This window comes from Apodemus sylvaticus, chromosome 10 (genome assembly GCF_947179515.1).
Source record: "Apodemus sylvaticus chromosome 10, mApoSyl1.1, whole genome shotgun sequence".
Lineage (NCBI taxonomy): Eukaryota > Metazoa > Chordata > Mammalia > Rodentia > Muridae > Apodemus > Apodemus sylvaticus.
In genome coordinates, this window is record NC_067481.1 from 54,658,332 (window position 1) to 54,681,375 (window position 23,044).

The 23,044-nt window shown below is 52.7% G+C and overlaps 4 protein-coding genes across 6 annotated transcripts; all 4 read left to right on the plus strand.

The window, feature by feature from the left end:
• The first annotated feature begins 308 nt into the window (after nt 1–308).
• Nucleotides 309–2,086, plus strand: Spem2 (SPEM family member 2). Of its 2 annotated transcripts, none has more exons than XM_052194228.1 (3): nt 309–446; nt 602–659; nt 759–2,086. In XM_052194228.1, the coding sequence occupies exons 1-3, from the start codon at nt 309–311 to the stop codon at nt 2,084–2,086; spliced, it is 1,524 nt and encodes a 507-aa protein (XP_052050188.1). The 2 variants fall into 2 exon arrangements, with proteins under 2 accessions (XP_052050188.1, XP_052050189.1); XM_052194229.1 differs by having other exon boundaries at nt 762–2,086.
• Nucleotides 2,087–3,060: 974 nt separating this feature from the next.
• Spem3 (SPEM family member 3) lies at nt 3,061–7,251 on the plus strand. The gene is made up of 3 exons (XM_052193924.1): nt 3,061–3,198; nt 3,512–3,569; nt 3,716–7,251. Exons 1-3 carry the CDS (start codon nt 3,061–3,063, stop codon nt 7,249–7,251), a joined length of 3,732 nt encoding a protein of 1,243 aa, XP_052049884.1.
• A 6,163-nt stretch (nt 7,252–13,414) lies between these two features.
• Tmem102 (transmembrane protein 102) lies at nt 13,415–15,458 on the plus strand. The gene is made up of 2 exons (XM_052195554.1): nt 13,415–14,043; nt 14,143–15,458. Exons 1-2 carry the CDS (start codon nt 13,830–13,832, stop codon nt 15,456–15,458), a joined length of 1,530 nt encoding a protein of 509 aa, XP_052051514.1. The 5' UTR covers nt 13,415–13,829.
• Nucleotides 15,459–16,142: 684 nt separating this feature from the next.
• Nucleotides 16,143–22,914, plus strand: Fgf11 (fibroblast growth factor 11). Of its 2 annotated transcripts, none has more exons than XM_052196736.1 (5): nt 16,143–17,636; nt 19,306–19,416; nt 19,604–19,707; nt 20,263–20,461; nt 20,731–22,914. In XM_052196736.1, exons 1-5 carry the CDS (start codon nt 17,444–17,446, stop codon nt 20,799–20,801), a joined length of 678 nt encoding a protein of 225 aa, XP_052052696.1. In that variant the 5' UTR covers nt 16,143–17,443; the 3' UTR covers nt 20,802–22,914. The 2 variants fall into 2 exon arrangements, with proteins under 2 accessions (XP_052052696.1, XP_052052697.1); XM_052196737.1 differs by having other exon boundaries at nt 20,347–20,461.
• The last annotated feature ends 130 nt before the right edge of the window (nt 22,915–23,044 follow it).

A 23,044-nucleotide genomic window follows, 5' to 3' on the forward strand; every position in this document is an offset into this window, starting at 1 on the left:
GAATTCTTTATGGATATTTTGACCCTGTGAAGATGGTCTCATGACAGTAGCTACCATACTTTCTGACCAGGAGCCAGATGTGAGGTTAAGACCAAGAAGACTGTCAAGTACCCGAGGGCCATGTTCTATCAAATGGAAGTCAAAAGAGCGAATAAAAGTTCTTCTACCTCTGCATTATGATGCTAACCTCCCTCATTATGACCTGGCTCTCTCCCCCAGAGAGTAAGCATCTCTCCGTAGTGGCATGAAAACAGTGTGGGTTGGGCTGGGTGGGGGGGTGGCCCAGGTGGCCTTAGGACCCCCCCACCATGGAAAACCAGCTGTGGCAGAGCACCCTGGGGTACTGCAATCAATACCAAGAAAACTCCCAGGACGCTGAGGACATACTATTCCTGCTGCTGGGCCTCATTATTCTGGTCAACATCAGCATCAATGTGACAACTATGGTCAGTGATTACTGTGAATCACCCATAGGAATGCAGAAGGCGCTAGAGAAAAGCCAGCTACAAGCTTGCTTCCCTTGGAGAAACGGGTGGGGCTGTTGGGAACGGGGATGGTGTGAGAAAGCTGTTCTTCACTCTCATCTTCCCACCACCTCCAGGTGTGGCATGGGCTCCAGAACGCCATAGACAAGATGATCTGTTGGATGAATCAGAAAAGTAAGTATGCTTACCAGTGTCACACATGCACACCCCGATCCTAAAAAACCAGAAGCACCGTGTTCCTAACCCTGAACTCTCTTGGCTCTTGCCTCTTAGCAGAAGAAGTCCAGGTTACCGAGTGTCCCCCCAAAGAGCCCCAACCAGCTAACATCCAGGATGTCCACATCCACTGTAGCCTGGACCCTGTCCAAGTGAAGATGGCCCAACCCACACAGTGTTCCTCTTCCTCTTCCCACTACTTCCGCAAGCGCTCTAATGACAGGCGCAGCCGCAGGCGCTACCGCTACCAACAGGGCAACCTTCAAATCCGCACAAGCAGCCAGCCACGGGGCTGCCTCAGCCATCAGCAGAGACTTCGGAACAACAGGCAATTCTCCCGTAGCTACCCACCCTTTCGTAAACAACCTCAAAGCCACAAGATGTCACAGATGAGGCCAATGCCCTTTTTTGACCTGGAAGACCGGGATTCCCTTCTGGAGGGCAATCGGTCCTGTCCGCATACCAAGCAACCCCGCAGGAGCTGGGGTGGTTTGTGTAAGCCAGTACGTCTGGCCTCCAATGTGGGGCTGTGGGGTCGCCAGGGTGGGATCCTCGCCAGCCTCCCGTTACCTTCCCTCTACCTGTCGCCAGAACTGCGCCGCTTGCCTAAGCGAGTAGAGGCCAAATCAGAACTGAGGCTACAGGGCTTCGGCGGCCATTATTCCCAGTCTCGGATTTGGGGTAATGTGGAAACTGAGCAGTGGGCCTCGTCACCACCTCCTCCACGCCGGCTGCTTCCTAACCCTTCCTGGGTCACTGTGGGTTATAGCCCTTTCCCTTCAGGGGGCCACATACCTTATGATGCTAGGGATCAGTGGCGGCGTGGCACAGAAGGCTGTGAACCACCACCTGCCTTTGTATCCAGGAACCCCAGGCCAGAGGCCCAAGGCTACCGAGACCACAGCACGTCCCAGGCCCACCGGCAGAGCTTCCCTAGCTATACCCACACGCAACCTAACCACAGTCCACCACAATCCATGGGACACGTGGGTTACAGCTCCCGGGAATCTCACGAAGTCCGCAGGCGGGCCCCTGACTGGATTGAGGTTTTCCCCTCTCGCCATCCTCTCACCACCTCTACCTCCCTCACGGCATTGGGTGAGGCGTCATACCAAAGGGCCCCAACTGCCAGCTCGGGCCTGATGATCCCTCACTCCTCCCAGCGCTTGGCAGAAGTCCAGATTTCTGATCCAACCCCACCTCCAACCACCTTTGTTCCACTCAGTCGGAATCCAGGTGGCAATGCCAGCTACCAGGTGTATGACAGCCTGGAGCTGAAGAGGCAGGTGCAGGAAAACAGAGGACGGGCCAGCTCACTGCCACCACCTTCCACCTCAGCTTCAAGGCCCTCTCTGCACAGAAGCCGGACAGGGAAACTTAACTGAGCACCGGGTGAATGTGAACAGGTGAACAGTGGTGCAAGGCGTGGAGAAAGGAATAAAGAGAAAGAGTCCCGAAAACTGTTGTCTGTTGTTTGGATGCGCTCCTGTCACTGACCTGGGATTCTTGAAATGAGAAACCATTCTTCTCAGCTTGATGCTCCCGTTGCCAGGGGGGACCATGTTCCTGCTAGCAGGACCCGGGTGGTCCTGTATGAAAAGTCTCACCAGCTCTAAACTGCAGATCGGAGGTTTCAGTGCACCCACCTTATCTCCGTTCTTGTTCCCAAAGGGTCTCAGCTCTGCTCAAGAACCTCTGAGGTCAGGGCTTGGAGAGGTGGCTCAGTCATTGAACACTTGCTGCTTTTGCAGAAGACCTGGGTGCAGCTGCCAGCACCCATGTGGTGACTTAGAACCATTTGAAACTCCAGCTCCAGAGGACCTGATGTCCTCTCCTGACCTCCATACGTGGCACACATACATGCAGGCAACATACTCATATACATAAAATAAAATAAATTCAGGGGAAAAAAAAAAAACAAAACAAAAACCAAAAAAACGAGGTCAGAGAGCAGGCAGACAAAAGCCCGAGGCTCAGTGTGGAAGTCTAAGGGTCTAGATCCCAGCCAAGTCTCTGAGGTCAGGGGCTTCCCGGTCTTAGGAGAAATCAAGGGGTGAAAGATTCTGGGTTTTCAACTTCCCAAGTAAGGCGTGTTTGAGTTGAGTGAATCAGAGCATCGTGGGGGCTGGAGGCAGGGGGATGGCTGAAAAAAGCGAGGGGTGCTGGCCTGTAGCCTTAGGTTACTCAGACCTGGTCCCCAGGGCACTTCCTCCTGGGACCACCTTCTCCACAGGCTCATTGTGATCCCAATTGCCTGCTCCATTATGACTCAATCCTCTTCCCCTCCCCCACTAGGGGGCGGGCCTGTTTTCTAGTCTGTGGGGGCCATGGGGCCCAGGTAGGCCTGGGACCCCAGGTCATGGGTGAACGAATCTACCACGGAGCCCATTCCTGTTCTGGCACCAACTTCAGGAAATGCCAGGATTTAGGAGATTCAATTCTTCTGATTCTGGGCACCTTCATCTTGCTCAACGTGGGAATCAATGTGGTGACTCTGGTCAGGGCAGGATCTGGGCACAGGGTAGAGGGGCTCAGGAGTTGTTTGCTTTTTTGTTTTGTTTTGTTTTGATTTTTTTTGAGTCAAAAGTCTCACTAGGAGACTCAGGGCGGGCGAGTCTTAAGATCTCCCTGCCTCAGTCTCCCGAGAGCTGTAATTATAGGCATATGCTACCAGGCTGAGCCTAAGCTCTGGGGTGTAGCTCTGGGGTGGCCAAGGGGCTAAAGCAGGGGGCAGCTGGGATGTGGCAAGATGAACACAGACCTCCAGGGCTCACCCTACCTCTGGGCTCTCCTTTCTCTGCTCCCCTCAGCTCTGGAAGCATCTGAAGGGCTCTTTGAGGATTCTTTTCCATCACTATTTCCCCAAAGGTAAGTGGTCCTCTGGGGATTACTTGTCTCCTTTGTCCCAGTCCCATTCCCACCCTGGCAGCCTGTCCTTTCTCATCCTGCTTACCCTGCAGACAAGCAACCCATTGGTCTAAACTGCCGACCCGTGTGCATGTGTTGTACTGCAGATACCAAGAACCTGTATTCAAGAATCCCTGCCCGATTCCACCACCGTCCCAGTTTCCTACCAGGGCATGTCAATCACCTTGACTCTTGGATACCAGACACAAATGATGAGAACATTTCTAGGTGCTGCTGGATGCCACCCCAGTGTGGGCATGGCAGAGTGCCCACGGAAGCCCCATGGGAACTGTGGAAAGAAGGGCTGGTGGGAGCTGGAGAAGCCCCTCAGGCCACAGCCATGAAGACTCAAGCACCTTCCTTTGCCAGGCCAGAGGTTTCTCCCCAGATTCCAAAGATAAGCAAGCTGAACATGGGTCCACCCTCTTCACCCCAAGCCAACAAGACTAAGGCACCAGTTGACAGTCCATCCCATGCTCCGGCCCAGGCTCTAACTTATACCTCAACCAACACCCATGAGCACCCCTCCACCCAGTCCCAGACTCAGACCTCGGAGCACTCTGAATTCAGGGCACAGGGTGTCAAGCATACCTTAGCCCATGCACCGCCATCCCGTGAATCAGACTTTGTCCCAGCCCTCAGTGAAGTCCCCAAACCAGTCAAGGCTCCATCTCCAACCTCATCCCGTCAACCAGCCCCCACCCCACCCTATCCCCCCATCCAGTCCCCAAATCATAGTCAATCCCATGCCTTGGGTCAGGCCAAGTCCCGTACCCTGCCCTCTAGTCCACTCCAGGTTCCAGCCCCAACCCCAGCCCAGGGTTTAGCCCACAGCCCTAAGCGAAACTCAGTCCGCACATCACGACAACCCCCAACCAAGTCTCCCACATATGCTTCCTACCAATCCCAAGTCCACAATCCAGTCCGAATCCCAGTACAGACCTTGACCCACTCCCAAGGTGATGTCCCTAAAGAAACATCTCAAGTCTTAGCACATGCCCCACGCCATTCTCCAATTCATTTATATGCCCGTACCTCAGTGCCCACCCCAACCTCTGCCCCAGCTCCTGCCCCAACCTTTACCCCAGCCACTTGTGTTCTGGCCCCTGTCCCAACCTGTGCCCCAGCCCCTGCCCTAGCACTGTCCATGACCATGACTACTCCAGCACCTGCTCAAGTTCCGACCACCACCTCTACCCCTATCCTATCTGCTGTTCCTTCTATGGTGGCTACTTTTGGCCCCAACTTTTCCACTGGCCATATGGTCTATGACGCCCGAAGGGTGAAGCAGAACACCTTCCCTAAACCCAGCTCCCAGGACTCGAGGTATTTCAGGAAGGACTTGAACATCCTCTCCAGACCCCAAGAGGTGACGGGCCTGGTGAATTCTGGTTCTGCTGAGCAAACACCAAAGCAGCATGGTGGAGACAGTGCTGAGCCTCCTTCAGGGCCTAGGCTGGGCTACCTGGAGTTGGGGAACATGGAATGGAAGATCTCAGAGAATGCCAAAGATAAGTTCTCCCAGCCCAAGACCTTCCCTTACAGCAACACTCATCCTTGCTGTTCTGAGAGGAAAACTGAGGCAGCCCAGGCTCCGCTGTACCACCAGTACCTGGTCTATGCCCAGGATGCTATGCCCTCGAAACCCTGCCTTCACTCTCCCAGCACTACTCAGAGCACACTGCCCACTGTCCCTCCACCATGTACTCTCTCTCTGCCGCTTGTGTCTCCCAGAACATTTGCTGTGTCTCAGTCTAACCATCAGAAGCTTTCCAATTTGACTCAAGCCCCCTCCTTTCTCTCAACTCCCAATTCTCCTCAGACGGCCTCCTCTTCGCACTTCTCTATCCCTTCTCAGTTCTCCACCATTTCTCAGTCCTTAATCCAACCTCCAAACCCTGAGAATCAAAACCTTAACCAAGGCCCTGGCCTTCAAAAGACTCCATCCCTTGCCAAGGATTCTGGTGTTCCCAAGAATACAGGCCTTACACAAGATATAGGACTCCGGAAAAACCCAAGCCTTAACCCAAATCCAGGACTCCAGAAAAACCCAGGCCTTACCGAAGATCCAGGCATCCACAAGAACCCAAGCCTTACCCCAAATCCAGGATTCCAGAAGAACCCAGGTCTTACCCAAGATCCAGGCCTCCACAAGAACCCAGGGCTTACCCTGACCCCAGGCGTCAACAAGAACTTGGGTTTCTACAAGTTTCCAAACCATACTCAAGATCTTTACCTCTGCATGACTCCAAACAGTTCTCAAGATTCTTGCCTTCAAAAGAATCTAGATATCCCTCAGGATTCTGGCCTAAGGAGTCCAGCTGCCATCCAAGATGCCAGCATTCTTAGCAATCATCCAGCCTTAGGTGCTGCTTCTGGCCAGAGGACTTTGAGCTTTATGCAAGACTCTCTGGTCTACAGGAATGCTCCATTAAACCAAGATACTGTAATCAACAAAAATAAAGACCCCTCCCTAGCGACCAACTATAAGAGGCCAGACCCCTGTCAAGATTCTGGAGGTAATAATGTCACAGAAAATGTACAACATCCAGAAGTCTGCAGGAATGTAGGCCTTACCCAAGACTCTAGACCACAGAAGAACCGGCACCATACAGAAGATTCTGAAGTTAACAAAAGCTCAGAGCTTACCCAGGAATCTGGTCCCCATAAGAGCCTAGGTCTTGCCCAAACTTCTTGCCTCCATAAGAGCTCAGGTCTCACACAAGACTCAGGAGACTACAAGAATCTAGGCCTTATCCAAGATTCTGGAATCTGTAGAGGCCCAGATCTTATCCAAGACTCTGACTCCTACAAGAGTAGTAGCCTTGTCAATGCCACTGAAACCGAAAAAAGATCCGACCTTAACCAAGATGTCAGCATTTACAGTTCAGAACATAGCCAAAGCTCTAACCTTCAGGAAAGCCCAACAACTGAGCAAGATCCCTGTCCTCATCAGGATCCAGCACTTGGCCGGGGCTCCAGCTTCAAGCCTCCAGGCCTTACCCAGCAAGCTAGCCCCTGCAAGGACTCAGGCCTTATCCTAGACCCTGGCCTCGCCAAAAGGCTAAGCTATGTTCCAGAATCTGTGGGTACAGATTCTACCCAAATCTCGGGCTCACTTCAGTCAGTAATGCTAACACCTTCCCCAGTGAAACCCTTTGTATGTAAGATGGCTTCTCAAAAGGACAATACGGAGCAACACTTACCCTGGACCTCTGTCCCCGTCAATCAAAACTCCTGCCCTTCCAAGGCCCAAGTGATCTCTGCGGACCTGAAAACTTTTTCAGAGGTTCCTGTACTGATTGAACTACAGTCCCCCTCCCGGCGGTTAGACAGCCAAGACTGGGTATACCACCCCGTAGATACAGGTCCTCCAGCTTGCCAGAAGTATCGCCAGATGTCGATGCCTCCCAAAATCAACTGGAAGCCCCATTGCCCTGGACCAGGCACCCGGTCAGGTCATGTGGTCTTTGACTCCCGCCAGAAACCATTAGTAACTGGCAGAGAAAAGTGCGAAGCTCTATCTTCCAGGCGCTTCCGTCAAGAGACACCCAGAAACTCTGAGGAGACCCAGAAGGAGTGGGGATATCAAAATGTGCTGAGGACCTTCAACAAAGAGGGGACAAATACGCGTCGGGAATAAAGAGGCGAGAGAAGCATTCTGTGGCTGGTCGAGGCTCTCCACCCCAGCACTACCACCAATATTGACTAGCTCCCCATCTTAAACAGACACAGAATTAACACATTCCTATCGTCCTCCACAACTCCATAGCCAGGCTCAAGAGCTGATTTTCAGGGGGAAAAATACTAACCACTAGCCAAATGTGACTATTAAAATGTCAATTAAAATTTAAAATTCTCACAAGTGTTGTGTTGCACACGTAAATCCCAGCACTTGGCGAGTGGAGGTAGGAGGATCAGGAGTTTGAAGAAATCCTTTGCTACCTAATGAGTCCTAGCCCTCCTCAGGTGGCTCACAGCTGTCTGTAACTTCAGTCCTAGGGGACCTAACGCCATCTTCTGGCCTATGTGAGCACTGCACACATGTAGAAACCACTCACACATAAATAATAAATTAAGCTAGGCATGGTGGTGAATGTCTTCAATCCCAGCACTAAGAAGTCAGAGAGGCAGGTGGATCTCTGTGGGTTTGAGACTAGTCTGGTCTACATAATTTCTAGGATAAGGTTACACAGAGATAGAGCCTATCCCCCCCCAAAAAAAAAGAAAGAAAGAAAGAGAAAAAGAAAAAGAAAAAAAAAGAAAAAGAAAAAGAAAAACTGAGCCCCACCAGTTACTGTTTCTGGTAGGAATCAAAGATCATGTGATCTGTTTGGATACCTGGTTCTGGGAAGTGGGGCCTCTAGGTTGTACGATCAGAGTGTGGGACCTAGGCCAGGCGATTCGTATTTTGAGCCCAGACAGAACTACATGGCAAAAGCCTGTCTCTAAAAGACAAAAATCAACTTTTTTTTTTTTTTTTTGGTTTTTTGAGACAGGGTTTCTCTGTGTAGTCCTGGCTGTCCTGGAACTCACTCTGTAGACAGGCTGGCCTCGAACTCAGAAATCCACCTGCTTCTGCCTCCCAAGTGCTGGGATTAAAGGCGTGTGCCACCACTGCCCAGCTGACAAAATCAACTTAACAGTTGACTTTTTAAAAAAAATTTTATTTTTATATTTATTTATTTTTTATTTTTTCAAGACAGGGTTTCTCTGTGTAGCCCTAAATGTGCTGGAACTTTGTAGATCAGGCTGGCCTCGAACTCAGAAATCCGCCTGCCTCTACCTCCCAAGTGCTGGGATTACAGGCATGTGCCACCATGCCCAGCCTCCTTTTTTTTTTTTTTTTAACAGAAGGAGGGAGTTGAGATTCTCTAATGTTGTAGCTCAGGCTGTCCTATGACGACAAGTCCATCAAAGATCATGTGATCTGTCTGGATACCTGGTCCTGGGCTGTGGGGCCTCTAGGTTGATTTGTGAGGCATACACATCGAGGACACTTTGGCAGGCTGAAGGAACTGTGTTTATAGGTACAGACTGGCCTCACATTAGAGGCAACCCTCTGCTGCCCCAGCTTCTTGATTTAAGGATTATAGGGAAAGAGCCACCACACCTAAGGTATCTCCGCTCATTCTTTTCTTTAAAGACTGGATGTGGTAGTGCATGTTTGCAACCTCAGAATTCGGGAGGTAGAGACAGAAGACGGAGCTCAAGGCCAACCTCGAATACCTAGGAAGGTCAAGGACAGCCTGACCTGTATGATACCCTGTTTTAATACAAAGGAGAGGGGTCTGGTGAGACTGCTCAGAAGGCAGGGATGCTTGCTGCAGCCCTGAGGTGAGTCTGATCTCAGGATTAAGAGGCAATTGCTGCAAGGGGTCCTTTGTGGTCTGGGTATACAGATGTGCATGTGCACGTGCACAAAGTGAAAATATAATTAGAAAAAAAGGAAAGCTGGGTGGTGGCACACCCCTTCAATCCCAGCACTCTGGAGGAAGAGAGAGATCGCCAAATTCAAGGCCAGCCTGATACACATAGAGAAATCCAGGACAGCCAGGACTACACGGAGAAACCCTGTCTTGAAAAGCAAAACAAGCCGGGCGGTGGTGGCGCACGCCTGTAATCCCAGCACTCTGGGAGGCAGAGGCAGGCAGATTTCTGAGTTTACAGAGTGGTTTCAGCCTGGTTTACAGAGTGAGTTCCAGGACAGACAGGGCTACACAGACAGACTCTGTCTCAAAAAAACAAAAAAAAAAGGAAAAAAAAAAAAAAAGGAAAAAAAAAAGAAAAAAGAACGTTCCTGACATTTTCATTAATTTTTTTGCTTTTTTATTGAGACAGGGTTTCTTTGTGTAGCCCTGGCTGTCCTAGACTAGGGTGGCTTCAAACACAGAGATCTGCCTGTCTCTGCCTCCCAAATACTGGGACTAAAGAAAGGCCTGAGCCATCACTGCCTGGGTAGTCCCAGTATTTTCAAGGCTCTCAGAAAAAACAGAGAACATTGTTGATTTTTTAGAGTGGTTCAGACAGATATGTACAAGTACCCTATGCCTGGTACTCCGAACTGTGAGCCCAGCCTTCATGGGCTGCAGAGTGAGTGACTCAGTAGAGAAGGCCGGCTGCCCTTGCAGAGGACCCAGGTTCTGTCCCCAAAACACACACACACACACATACACACACACACATACACACACAAACACACATACACAGACACACACACACACACACACACACACACACCATCATCTAACCACCATCTATAACTCCAATCCTAGGGGATTTGAGGCCATCTCCTGGTTCTAAGACCTCCAGGCACACGTGCAGGCAAAACACTCATACACAAAAATAAACTAAAGGCCGGGAGGTGGTAGTGCACACCTTTAATCCCAGCACTTGGGAGGCAGAGGCAGGTGGATTTCTGAGTTTGAGGCCAGCCTGGTCTACAGAGTGAGTTCCAGGACAGCCAGGGCTACACAGAGAAACCCTGTCTCGGAAAACAAAAAACAATAACAAAAAACAAAACAATAAAAAAAACTGGGAAAAAAAAAACCCCAGAAAAACCTGTCTTCACTTCTCTCGATCTGGCCTGGGGTCACAGATATTTAAACCAGTGTTCCTGCTTCTCTGTCCCCCCTCATGAATGATGGGGTATCCCTTTGGCACTGACTGGAAACCCCTCAGATCTGGGCTTCCCAGGTGAGCTCTGGTTCCAGGAGTTTATCTATTGACTTCACTGTATCCGGATTTTGGGACAGGGTCTCTCTTTAGGCTGGGCTCACCTGGAACTCTGCATCCAAGGTGTGTCTCTGGTTCATTAAAGTAATCATCCTGCCTCAGCTGCCCAAGGGCTAGGATTATGAGTTTGAGCCATCTCACTCCCACAAACCTCTAGTTTTCCACCAGGTCCTTTATCTAGCCTGAGAATGGAAGAGAGATCAGAAGCAGATGGAGTCTATAAAGGCCTGGCCTGGGGATAGGTGGCTGGTCTGGGAGCTCACTTCATGTTTAGGAGCTCACTGTCTATCGTGTTCTCAGTCCCATCAGTGTCTGTGCTATATTCTGACCCCTTATTCTGGTTTCTGGTAGCATAGGTTACTGCACGTAATTTCCTGCCCTAGTTTTTGTGGCCTGACCTAACCTAGCTGGGAGTTTCCTCTGGACTTTCAATTTAGTCCTAATAGCTTCTGTGTACATGTAACTTTGAATTCCCAAGTGGTTTTCCTGTCACGATTCTGCATGTCTGACGTGAGCATCGCTGGCTATTCTTCCTTCTAAGATTCAGATGTCTCTTTCCATGTTAGCTCTGTATTCCTGCCTTAGTATTACGACCATTGACTCCAGGAAGATGCTTTCCAGTCAGTCCCCTGCCTCAACTCTGACCTTGGAAAACTCACATGCACTATTCCTTTTTTAAATTTTTATATTTTATTTTATTTTATTTATTTTATTTTATTTTTAGATGAGGTCTCACTATGCAGCCCTTGCTACCTGGAACTCTTTGTACAGACCAGGCCAGCCTTGAGCTCACAGAGAGTGGCCTGCCTCTGTACCCGAAGCACTAAGATTAAAAGCCATACTCAGCTTTTTCCTTCTTTTAAAAGAGTCAAAGGATTGGAGAGATGGCTCAGCAGTTGAGCACTGGCTGCTCTTCCAGAGGACCTGAGTTCAATTCCCAGCAATTACATGGCGGCTCAAAACCATCTGTAATGGGATCTAATGCCCTCTTCTGGCATACAAGTATATATGAAGATAGAGTACCCATATACATAAAATAAAAGAAATCTTAAAAAATATAAATCAAAGTTGTCCAGTTGTTCTACCTCCTAAGCCCAGTGCAACATTTCCAAGCCATAGCCTCTCTAAAATGATCAGAGGCCTTTAATTCCTGGGAGGCAGAGGCAGGTGGATCTCTGTGAGTTCAAAGCTAGCCTCCCTGATATACATAGTGAGTTGCATGGCTACACTGTGAGGCCCTATCTTAGGTTAGATAAAACTGAAAATGAAGTCAGAATTTCCTTTAAAAAGCCTTATCTAGAGCCGGGTGGTGGTGGTGCATGCCTGTAATCCTAGCATTTGGGAGGCAGAGGCAGGCGGATTTCTGAGTTTGAGGCCAGCCTGGTCTACAGAGTGAGTTCCAGGACAACCAGGGCTACACAGAGAAACCCTGTCTCAGGAAAAAAACAAAAAAACAAAAAACAAAAAAAATCCAAAAACAAAAACAATAAAAAGCCTCATCTAGCCCACAGAGAAGGTGGCTCAAGAATTTTTTCCAGCACTAGAAGCAACTGAGCCGCGCCCCCCCACCCCGCAGGAGGCCCAGAAAAATCTTCAAAGCCAACCACCCCATGGATGCTGAAGTTACTAAGGCCAAGCTTCTGGGGTTCAGCTCTGCTCTCCTGGACAATGTGGATCCCAACCCTGAGAACTTTATGGGTGCTGGAATCATCCAGACAAAAGCTCTGTAGGTGGGGTGTCTGCTTAGGCCGGAGCCCAATGCCCAGGCCCAAATGTACCGCCAAACCCTGCGCACCAGCAAAGAACCTATCTCCCATCACCTGTGTGAGCTGCTGGCCCAGCAGTTCTGAGCCCTGGACTTGCCTTGGGATATGGCCAGTGCCAGGCAGCCCTGGGATGAGGCAGCTGTGGTGGAGGGGGGCAGCGAGGGGACCTCCAGTGGCGACAGCAAAGACCCCAGGGTAGGGGCATGCCTGGGAGCTTCCTCTGGCCTTTTGTATTTTATTTTTGTTCATCTGCTGCTGTTTACATTCTAGGGGGGTCAAGGGAAGCACCCCCCTTCCCTTGTCCCCTGAAGCACAGAGGGGAGAGGGGCCACGGAAGTAGGTATCTCCTCCCTTCCCCACTACTTTTCCCCCCTCCCCTTTCCCCATCCAGGGGCCATGTATTATTGAGAGCGAATAGAGACGCTAATATTACCCCCCCCCCAAAGCCTCATCTGAGAGACCGTGGAGCCTCAAACATGGAATAGAGGTTATATTCATTATTTACTGTTTAGATTCAACCGATTATCCTTCAATTCCAAGGAGTGTTTGTGTCGGACTGATTAGACAGGGTAATATACTGTCTACAGCTGGGAGTAGCAGCTCAAACCTGTAACTTCCCTCATTTCCTCGAACCTGTAACTTCCCTCATCACTGAGGAAGCTGAAGAAGGAAGCTTGCTGTGAGTTCAGGGTCAGTCTATGCTACACGGTGATTCCAGGCCAGCCTGGGCTACATAGCAAGACTTTGTATAAAAGATACTGTATGCAGGGCAGTGGTGGCGCACTCCTGTAATCCCAGAACTCTGGGAGGCAGAGGCAGAGGCAGGTGGATTTCTGAGTTTGAGGCCAGCCTGGTCTACAGAGTGAGTTCCAGGACAGCCAGGGCTATACAGAGAAACCCTATCTCGAAAAACAACAACAACAACAACAAAAAGATACTGTATGCCTTTAATCTCAGGGCTCAGGAGGTGGCGTCAGGCTGAACTGTTTGAGTGGCAGTCTGGTATACATAGCAAGTTCCAAGCCACCCGGAGCTACAGAGGGAGACCCAGTCTCAAATAACTAAATAAACCGAAGTGATCAAAAGGAAGGAAAAAGAAACTACAGCTTCCAGTAGGCACTACTTTGTAACAAAGGAAAGGGAATATAGGTACCACTGCACCTGTATCATGTATACAAACTACAACTCCCAGGGTAGCAACATCTCAGCAGGGTGAGAGGCGTGACTGAACTCTCACAGGAGGCGGGAACCTTTCCGGAGCCACCCAGACAGCTTCCAGAAAAGGGCGTGGCCATGTGACCACCAGGAAGTTACCTGTAGAATCTTTTATGTTGCTCTCTGTCCACCTTGGCAGCCACCCCTTCATTGCAAAGCCGCGGACCAATAAGCCCTTAAAAAGAGGTAAAGAGAGGTGGGCAAAAACTCGTGGCAAAGATTGGCTATTGTATTCCCAGGAGGGACCAAATAGCTTTTTTTTTTTTAACCTGCTGAGTCAGGTGAACCGACTCTCTGTGGGGCAACCTGCTTAGAAAAAAAAACGAAGGAAATGGTCGTTTGCTCATTCTGAAGACTAAACACAGATCATATCATCTGCAAGACCCACTTGTGGGTCACGGTCTGTAACCCTTACTCCGCCTCAGAGGGCGGGGAAAATTGGAGAATTTGGGGGCCCGCAAAAGAAAGGCCTGCCAAGGCTAACTGCAGGAACCGATAGACAACCATGGCTTCCACCGTCTGGGGGGGTGCCCCCTGGTGGGGCCCACCGCCCCCAGCCCCAGCCCGGCCTCTCACAGACATAGACTTCTGCTCCGGCGCCCAGCTGCAGGAGCTCACTCAGCTGATTCAGGAGCTGGGTGTTCAAGAGAGCTGGAGTGAAGGGCCCAGGCCTGGAGCTGATCTTCTCCGAGCCAAGGATTTTGTCTTCTCTCTACTTGGTAAGTAATTATCAACCGTGGGACTTTGCAAACCCCAGCCTCGCCATTTTCTGCCCCGGCTTTGAACCATGAAACCTTCACGACTCTTTCTCTTCTTAGGCCTAGTTCACCGCCAGGACCCTCGTTTTCCACCCCAGGCAGAACTCTTGCTGCTTCGCGGTGGGATTCGCGAAGGTTCCCTAGATTTAGGGCACGCCCCCTTAGGGCCCTACTCCCGGGGACCTCATTATGATGCCGCCTTTACACTCCTTGTGCCTGTGTTTTCTCTGGATGGCACTGGGCCCGAGCTGCTACTGGATCTGGAATCCTGTTCTGCATGGCTCCGCCTTCCAGAACTGATGCGCGGAATTTTGGTCCGGGAGGCCTGGCAGGATTGCCTAGGACCTCCTGTCCCAGGAGAAAGTGATATGACTCACCAAACCCATAGCAAAGAGAGTCCCACCGACCGAGAAAACTCTGTAGATAAGTCACGTGATTATGTCCCTGAACCTGAGCCACACATGTCTTCGCAAAAATCATCTAGTGACCTTTCAGGGTCCCAATCGTCTTATAATGACATCGCCAATCTTGGAACTCCTGAACCTTTGGAAATACCGAGTAGTGACGCCTTGGAAGCCGACGAAAGCCCAGTACCAAAGCCGTCGGAGGCTCCAGAGGCATGGCCCACATTATGCCCGACCCAAGTAACTTCATGGTTCTTTGTTAAGTTGGCTGAGGTTGCTGAGTCCCTGATCCCGGTCCCAGGAGCCCCACGGCTAGTTCATGCAGCTCGCCACGCGGGTGTCACCACGGTCCTCCTGGCAACTCCAGAGCCCCCACGCCACCTCCTGCTCTTCGACTTGGTCCCGGTGGTGACCGTGACGGGCTGGCCCGACAGGGCTCGGAGCCATTCGTGGGCGGGTCCACTGGTCTCTGAATCGGCCTCTTTCTACCTAGTGCCCGGCAGCCTCCCGGAGCAGCAGGGCGCCTCTGGATGGCAGTTGTGCTTCGCCCGCCAGGAGCTGGCGCTCAAAGCGCGCATCCCCGCGCCGCTGCTTCAGGCACACGCGGCGGCCCAGGCGCTGCTGCGCCCACTGGTGGCGGGGACCCGAGCGGCTGCGCCCTACCTCCTGCGGACCTTGCTCTACTGGGCGTGCGAGCGGCTCCCAGCGCTCTACCTGGCGCGGCCCGAAAATGCAGGCGCTTGTTGCCTTGGGCTACTGGATGAGCTGAGCCGAGTGCTAGAGGCCGGGGCGCTGCCTCATTATTTTTTGAGCGGCCGAATGCTCCGCGTGGGAGACGGCTCCGCTGCTCTGCGCGGGGCATTGATCCAGCTCCGCGGGGACCCTGCACAGGCCTTGCGTGAGGCTGTGGAGGAAGCCAAGGTGGCCCGCAAAGGGGGCGGTTTAGCGGGCGTAGGGGGCGGGACCCATTAATAAAAATTCTACTCCTAAGGGAATGGAGAGTGTTTCCTTTGGCAAGAGGGTCATGGAGGAGACTGCTGCCCCCACGCAGACAGACAGTGTATGCTTGGGTCCAAAGTCTCTTTTCTAAAAGGTTTCCCCGGTATTCTGCCCTGCGTGAGGCCCAAGTTCTCTAAATCTAGCTGGCGCCCCTTCTAACCCGGTACTGCCTTCCGGAACCTCTCTCCCCGATTCTTTGAGTCTACAGAGAACGGGAGGAATGTATTTACTGACAAAATGCGGGAAGGAACTGGTTTTTGGAAACCTAGTTCTGATCAGTTTGGTTCATACCAAAGCAGAGATAGTAAGTCCGGATCACAGCCCAGACTGGATGGCACAGCCGCCCGTTTCTCCTCTTTCCCCCCAACTCTCCTCATCCATTTCTGTCCTCACTTCCATCCCAAGCGGTAGTGTTCCTTTTCATTTTCTCTCTGTGGGCTATTCCATCTACCCCCTGTTCCGAGCCCCGCCATATCAGGCTCCCGTGTCTCGTCTTCTCCGAACCCCGAGACTTGCAGGCCTTGTCTCTACTCCGCCAGTCTCGGTGACAGTCCCCACTTAGAGCTTCCATGGAACCCCAGGGTTCCGCCCGCCCAGCTTCTCCGCGTCTCCGCCCCCTGCCCCGCCCCCGGGCCGGCTCGCAGAGGAGGGGGAGCCTCTGTCGCCGCCGCCGCCGCCTCAGCTTCCCACAGCCGCTGCCGCTGCCGCTGCCTCCGCCGCTCTGCCTGGTCCAACCTCCAGGCCCAGTGCTCTGACTTTGCCGAACCGAGGCGCTCTGCAGAGACATCCTTACTCCTTCCTGGGGGTCCGGGACGCTTAGGCCGACGTTGGGGGGAAACCTCCGCTTGCGGGTGACAGGGAGGGAGGAGCCTGGAGCTGGAGCTCGCGGCACCCGTCGCCCGGATCAACAGGACAGGACAGGTTGAGGGGCGTCGGGGAAAGGAAGGGGTGTTATAGCAGTCCCAGGGAGGATGAGAAAGCCCTGGCACAGGAAGCTCTGATGCGCTCTGACTTAAGGGCCTGTTCACGTTTGAGGAGTGCTGACAACGTGGGTGCACTCCTCTCTTGGGGGCCTTGTTAGGTTGGAGGGTGTGGGATCTAAGCAGTGCCAGTTGTTCCTCGGGAAATTTAAGGGGCAACTAGAAAACAAACAGAAACGACTAATGCTCCTTTTTTCGGGGCGACAGAGGGTCCTCCAGACAACCACCTGGTGTCTGCACTAGAAAGGGCTGATTTGGAGGTGACTTCAAAAGGAGCGGAGGGTGGCAAGGTGAGGGCATGGTCTCAGCAGCTGGAACTCTGTGGCACTAGAAATGGGGGTGACAATGAGAAAAAGCATTATCCGGCCAGAGGGTCTGGGAACCCCTGCTCACTGAACCTAGACAGCCTGGGATTAAGTCATATTTGCTGGGGGGGAGCATTTGAAGAAAGCGGGAGAGTCACTCCATTTGGAGTAGAGCAAAGGAAAAAAACAGAGCTGGCCTCCTTGACATTGACAGCAGCCTAGGCTGAGCTAATGTCCACAAAGCTTAGGACCCACACCCTTTGTAAGAGAAGGCTGGGCAGGAGCGGCCCTAAAATAGGGTAGGAGGAAGCCCCGGAATATTGCGAACACATCTTAGAAATATAGGAGGGTCTTTACTTCGGGATAGAGGAGGGACCCTCTATCTCGTACAGAGGCGAGCGACGAGGGAAAGCTTCTTTAGGGGACAAAATTCATGGGTGAGGTCAGCTGAGGAGTGCAAAGGCTGCTGGAGCCGCTGAAGCTAGTCAGGGCCCAAGGGTCGGGGGAGCTGGTGGTGTGCGGGGACAGACTGGGGTCCGGGGTTTATCTTCAGATCCTGTGGGTGGGGCGGTGGGTTGGGTCCTGAGCATGCCCTGGTGAGAGGGCTCCTCTTTGGGGAGCCTAGGGCGCTCCGGGAGCCTGCTGGTTTGGGGGTGTCTCCTCCCGGGGCGCGATGGCGGCGTTGGCCAGTAGCCTGATCCGACAGAAGCGGGAGGTCCGCGAGCCCGGGGGCAGCCGGCCGGTGTCGGCGCAGCGGCGCGTGTGTCCCCGCGGTACCAAGTCACTTTGCCAGAAGCAGCTCCTCATCCTGCTGTCCAAGGTGCGACTGTGCGGGGGGCGGCCCACGCGACAGGACCGCGGCCCAGGTGAGTGTGGCTAGGGCGGGGTCTCCCGGACAGAAGTCCCGCCTGAGGCCAGGGACCCTGAGGAATGAAGCCCGATGAGGAGGGGGGATGTCCCAGAAGTGGAAGAGGTGGGCCAGAACGACAAAATCTACGGGACTATCCTTCAGTTTCTTCCTCTTTGCCTGTAATGCCGAGTCTCCTTGCTTTCGAGGGCAGGGGGAAGGTTTGAGGGGCGAAGTCTGGCGCCCCAAGCTTCTCAGCTCCCGTCGGCCCCCCTTCAACACAGGGCTCCCCACCCCACCCCCACGGTTCTTCGCCTACGTGCGGGTTCTCGCGATTCTTTCCATCCGAAGTGGCGGGGCTTGGGGGGTTCTGGACGCTTGGGTCACCCCGAGGGTTTCTGCAGCCCTGGCTGCCCCGCCCCCGCTCCGGTTCTCCCGCCCCTCCGCGCTTTGGCTCTGTTCCTCCTGGTCGAGCTCGTCTGGCCAGGAGCCAATCTCTCCAGCTCTCCCCCGGGTGTCCTTGCAGCTACCTCGTCCGCCAGCCCCCTCCGTACGCCCTCCTTCTGTGACCTGCGCTTCGAGAAGGGTGCTGGGCACCCCCTCCCATTACTCCTGTGTGACTCGGAAATCCAGTCCTACAGGCTCCGGGGACCCTCTGCCAGTAGAAACTCACTCACACACAGTTCAGGCTGAAGACCTGCACTGGGACTTAGGCGGGGGTCGTACCACTTACAAGGGGGAACTCGGCAGAGAGCAAGCCGCGGGAAAGGAGAGATGTAAGGGTTGGTATGTGATTCCCGTCCAGGTACGACAGTTAGGGAGTCCCTCTGGCCTCGCTCCAGGCCGCGGCCGGTTCCCCTGGGGGTAGCCCCTTGCGCCTCCTCCCCCATCCCCAACAGTAGGTAGTGGTACAGTCCGCAGCCCACCCTCTGAGTGGGACCCAGCCCCCACGTGATGCAGCCCGCCTCTCCTTCTCTGTCCCCTCTTCCTTTTCCTGGATGTGGTTTAAATGTCCCCCATCCCAGGCCAGTTACCTGGCTGAAGGGTAGAGGCTCAGTCTCAGGGAAAACTGGACCTTCGTGAGCCAGTCGACCGACAGACAGACAAATAGACAGACAGATGGGTCAGTGTCAGACAGGCCGGCGCTGTGCCAGAGCAAGGCCCGCGCCAAGCGAGCGGCAGCTGCAGCAGCAGGTGCTGAGTCAGCGTCAGTCAAGCCCAGTCCTACCCCTACTTGTGAGGGGGAGCCCCTTGCCTGTGGTCACCTTGCTGCACACCCCGACATTTGCAAACACAGTGCCCTGCGGCTCTGGTACTGTCCGTGGCCTTCTCTCTCTCTCTCTCTCTCTCTCTCTCTCTCTCTCTCTCTCTCTCTCTCTCTCTCTCTCTCTCTCTCTCTTCTACCTCCTCCCTGGCCCCTCCCCCAACTCTGGTAGGGAGAAGGAATTAAGCCATTTAAATAAATTTCAATAAATTAAGCTGCTGCTCATGATTAGAGAAAGCGGAAGGGACCCACACCCCAGCTTCCTCAGGAATCAAAGAGGTGGAAGGAAGCTTGCTTGGAGGGTAAGGGAGCTGGGGCCCTGAAACCCTCTTCTCTTCATTTCCCCTGTGATCCCGCCAAGTGTAGGAATGTTCCTGGGAACAGAGATGTCATTTTTCAAAGATAAATGTCTCTCTCTCTCCAGAGCCTCAGCTCAAAGGCATCGTCACCAAACTGTTCTGCCGCCAGGGCTTCTACCTCCAGGCAAATCCCGATGGCAGCATCCAGGGCACCCCAGAGGACACCAGCTCCTTCAGTGAGAGGGGACACCAGCTGCAGGGTGGGATGTGGGGACAGGAGATGACAATCCTATCACCAGGCTTTGCGGCCTTCTATTTGTCTTGAGCCCCAAGGGAGGCAGTGGGGCCAGAGTTGGGGGGCAGGGCTCAGATGGAAGGGAGGTACCTGGGTCTTGATGCCTGCTTTCTCCTCCCCTCCCCCAGCCCACTTCAATCTGATTCCTGTGGGGCTCCGTGTGGTCACCATCCAGAGTGCCAAGCTGGGTCACTACGTGGCCATGAATGCTGAGGGGCTGCTGTACAGTTCGGTAAGACAAGGCCGAGTGGCCTGGAGTACTGGGGACACCCTCACTATAAGCATCCTTTGCTACAGACAGGACGGACACCCAGGACTCTGTCCTTCCTGTTTTGGCTGTTCAGGGCTTAGTCCAGAACTCCTCCCCTAGCGTGCACCCATCTCTGCTGGCACTGCCCACCCTCAAGTACCCAGACGCTTTGGATGCCTGACTCGTTCAGCTATTAGGGCCGTACTTCTCAGCCTTCAAACCTCATCTTTCCTCTGGATAAGAGGTTGGGAAGGAAGAAAAAAAATGTTATTTCTAGTGTCCCTATAAATCTAGTTCCTGTCCCCGGGTGGTCCACCGGGTTCTTCCTTATTCTCTCTGTGTTCTGGTTTCTGCATGGACTCAGTAGCTGCGGCCTCCTTTCCAAATAATGTATGGATTATATCTTGGCTGCTGCTTCCCAAGGGCTCCATTCTGCCAGTGATTTCTCTCTCTCTCTCTCTCTCTCTCTCTCTCTCTCTCTGTGTGTGTGTGTGTGTGTGTGTGTCCATGCCTCTTTCTGGATCTGTGTCTCCTCAGCCGCATTTCACAGCAGAGTGTCGCTTTAAGGAGTGCGTCTTTGAGAATTACTATGTCCTGTATGCCTCTGCTCTCTACCGTCAGCGTCGATCTGGCCGGGCCTGGTACCTAGGCCTGGACAAGGAAGGCCGGGTCATGAAGGGAAACCGAGTCAAGAAGACCAAGGCAGCTGCCCACTTTGTGCCCAAGCTCCTGGAGGGTGGGTATGGGCTCAAGAAAAGGTGGGTCATGTGGGAGGGTATTGACCTTGACGTGACTACTCAGTGACACATAGCTCGGGCCGTAAATATTCAACAAGATGATGTCATGGCAGGCCAAGGCAGGAAGACTTTAGCCTTTAGGGGGTTGGGAAGCGCTCTTCCTTTAAATTGGGGTTCTCTAAGGGTGAATAAGAGAAGGGAGGCCCCTCAGAGCACTGGCTCTCTGTGTGCCTAATTCTCCTTGCTTCTCTCTTTCTTCCCTTCACAGTGGCCATGTACCGGGAGCCTTCTCTCCACAGCGTCCCTGAGACCTCCCCTTCTAGTCCCCCTGCCCACTGAGATGTAGTCCCTGGACTGGAGGCTCCCTGCACTTCCAGGGAGCCAGCACCACCACGCCTCGTCTCCTAGCCCTGCTCCAGGCCTTGCTGCTCTCACGCCCCTTGCCACACACATGCCCTGAGCAGCCAGGTCTCACCAGGTGCTGTACCCTGTGGGAGTTTAGGGGCTGTCTGGGACCTCACAGTTGCTGAGCTCTTAGATCCGGGGGCCCAGGGGAGGTCCCAAGATGGGGTGCCTGAGATGATCCTGGCTGATCACGTCTCTTTTTTTTTGTTTTCCACACCAACTCCTGCCCCCTTTTTTCCTAAAAGGCACTGGGGTTCCAACACTGACAAGGCAAGGGAACTAATCCTCTCCACCCTGGCTGAGCCAGTCTCTGAAGTCATGTCCTTCTTTTCCTTGCCACGAAGCCATAGCTTTTGAGGTCGGTCTACCTAGGTTGCCACTCAGGCTTCTCCTCTCTCTGTTCTACCTTCTGTCTTGGTCTGGAAGGTTCTGATATAGCTGCTCACCCCAGCCAGGCAGGGCCATTCCTATGTTCTGTGTTGGAACCCAGGTATGGATCCTTTACATTTCTATCCTTGTCCTAGATGGACACCTCCCACCCCTAGCTTTAAAAAAGAGGCTGAATTTGAGCCTCCTAATGTAGCTATTGGCCTTGGTCTGAATTGGAACCAGTCTCAGGTCACCACAGGTTAAACCTTCTTATCCCAGAGACACCCAATTCTAGAACGTGGTATTCTAAACCTTTCTAGAGCCACACTTCCTCCTGATTCTCAGCTCTAGGACATAGACCATGCCTCTCAGCCCCGTTTTCCAGGATGGGGCTAGGGCCAGCGCAGCCATATTATTGTACTAGAGTAAGTTCTAAACCTACCCTTCCACTTTCTCTATCGATTAAGGAATGAGATATGGGTAGAACTCAGCTATGATTAATTAAGAACTAATTGGCTCTGAGCTGTGCTTGGTAGTACGTGCCTGTAATTCAGCACCCAGGAGGCTGAATCAGAAGGATTTTGAGTTGGAGGTCATCCTGGGCTATAATAGCAAAACCTTGTTGCAAAAGCCAACACACACACACACACACACACACACACACATACACAGGGAGAGAAAGAGACAGACAGAGACTGAGAGAGAGATTTATTACTAATCAATACTGAATGGATCAGGAACCACGTCTTGCTTTTCCTAAATAATTTTCTAAAAATCGTCACTTACTCTTCCATGGTTTCTAGTTTCACCATTCCAACTGGGGTTCTGCTAGGGAAACAAGAGTCTGGGGAAAGGTACAGGAGTTCTGGAAGTCTGTACCCGGCTCCTGGCAGGGAAGCTGGGAAGGAGAAAACAGCCCAGCCCGGTGTGGAGGGAGTGATTGAACCTGCGTCTGAACACTTAGCTACCTCAGCAGGAATTCCTTCCAGATCCCCTTTAAAGCTGAGGTCCTTCATTCTGATATAGTGCGGTGCATCTGTGAGGTAAAGGAGGGGAAGAGAATCAGGAATGAAAGGCTAGCCTGGTCTACACAGTGAGTTCAGGGCCAGCCTAGGCTATGTGAGACCCTGCCTCGAACAACAGGAAGCTGAGGTCTATAACGATAATAACTCTAGGATGAAAAAGGACAGATAGCGACAAAGCCCTGACTCTCCCTCACAGCAAAGAGACCCGCAACTCAGCAATAAGCTCCACTTCTCCGAGCCCTCTACAGGTCAGGCCTAGGAAATGAGCCTCTTGGGCTCCCAGACCTCATACCTATCCCCAGAGCTTCTAACTAAATAGAATTTACTTTACCTTACAGCTTAAACCTCAGGTGGGTTTTAAGTACCCAAAAAGGACCTGAAAACGGGGAAAGTCATGGGGAACCTCTAGCAAAATAGGGGGTAGATTCCGAGTCTAGCAGATGTAGGTGGAAACATCTATGGGGGTCCTAAGGGAGGGGCTAGTGCTCAAAGACAGGTCACTTTTCCTCAGGCCCTTTTACTTCTGGCTTGTTGCAAGAGATGCCCCCCTCCCTCATACAAACCCCGCTCAGGCTCCGCCCATCTCCTGGCACTGCTCTCAGGGGACTGGGTCTCCACTTCATGCTTTCTGTAATTAAAGATGATTTATACAACCGGAGTGTTAGCTGACATTTGTGAGTGGAGGGCGACTACAGTTGCTCCGGGCGGGACCAAGTCCCGAGGGCGGGGCGGGTGGGCTGGCTGCTGGTCCCCCCGACAACAGGTGCACATTCCTGGGCGCCT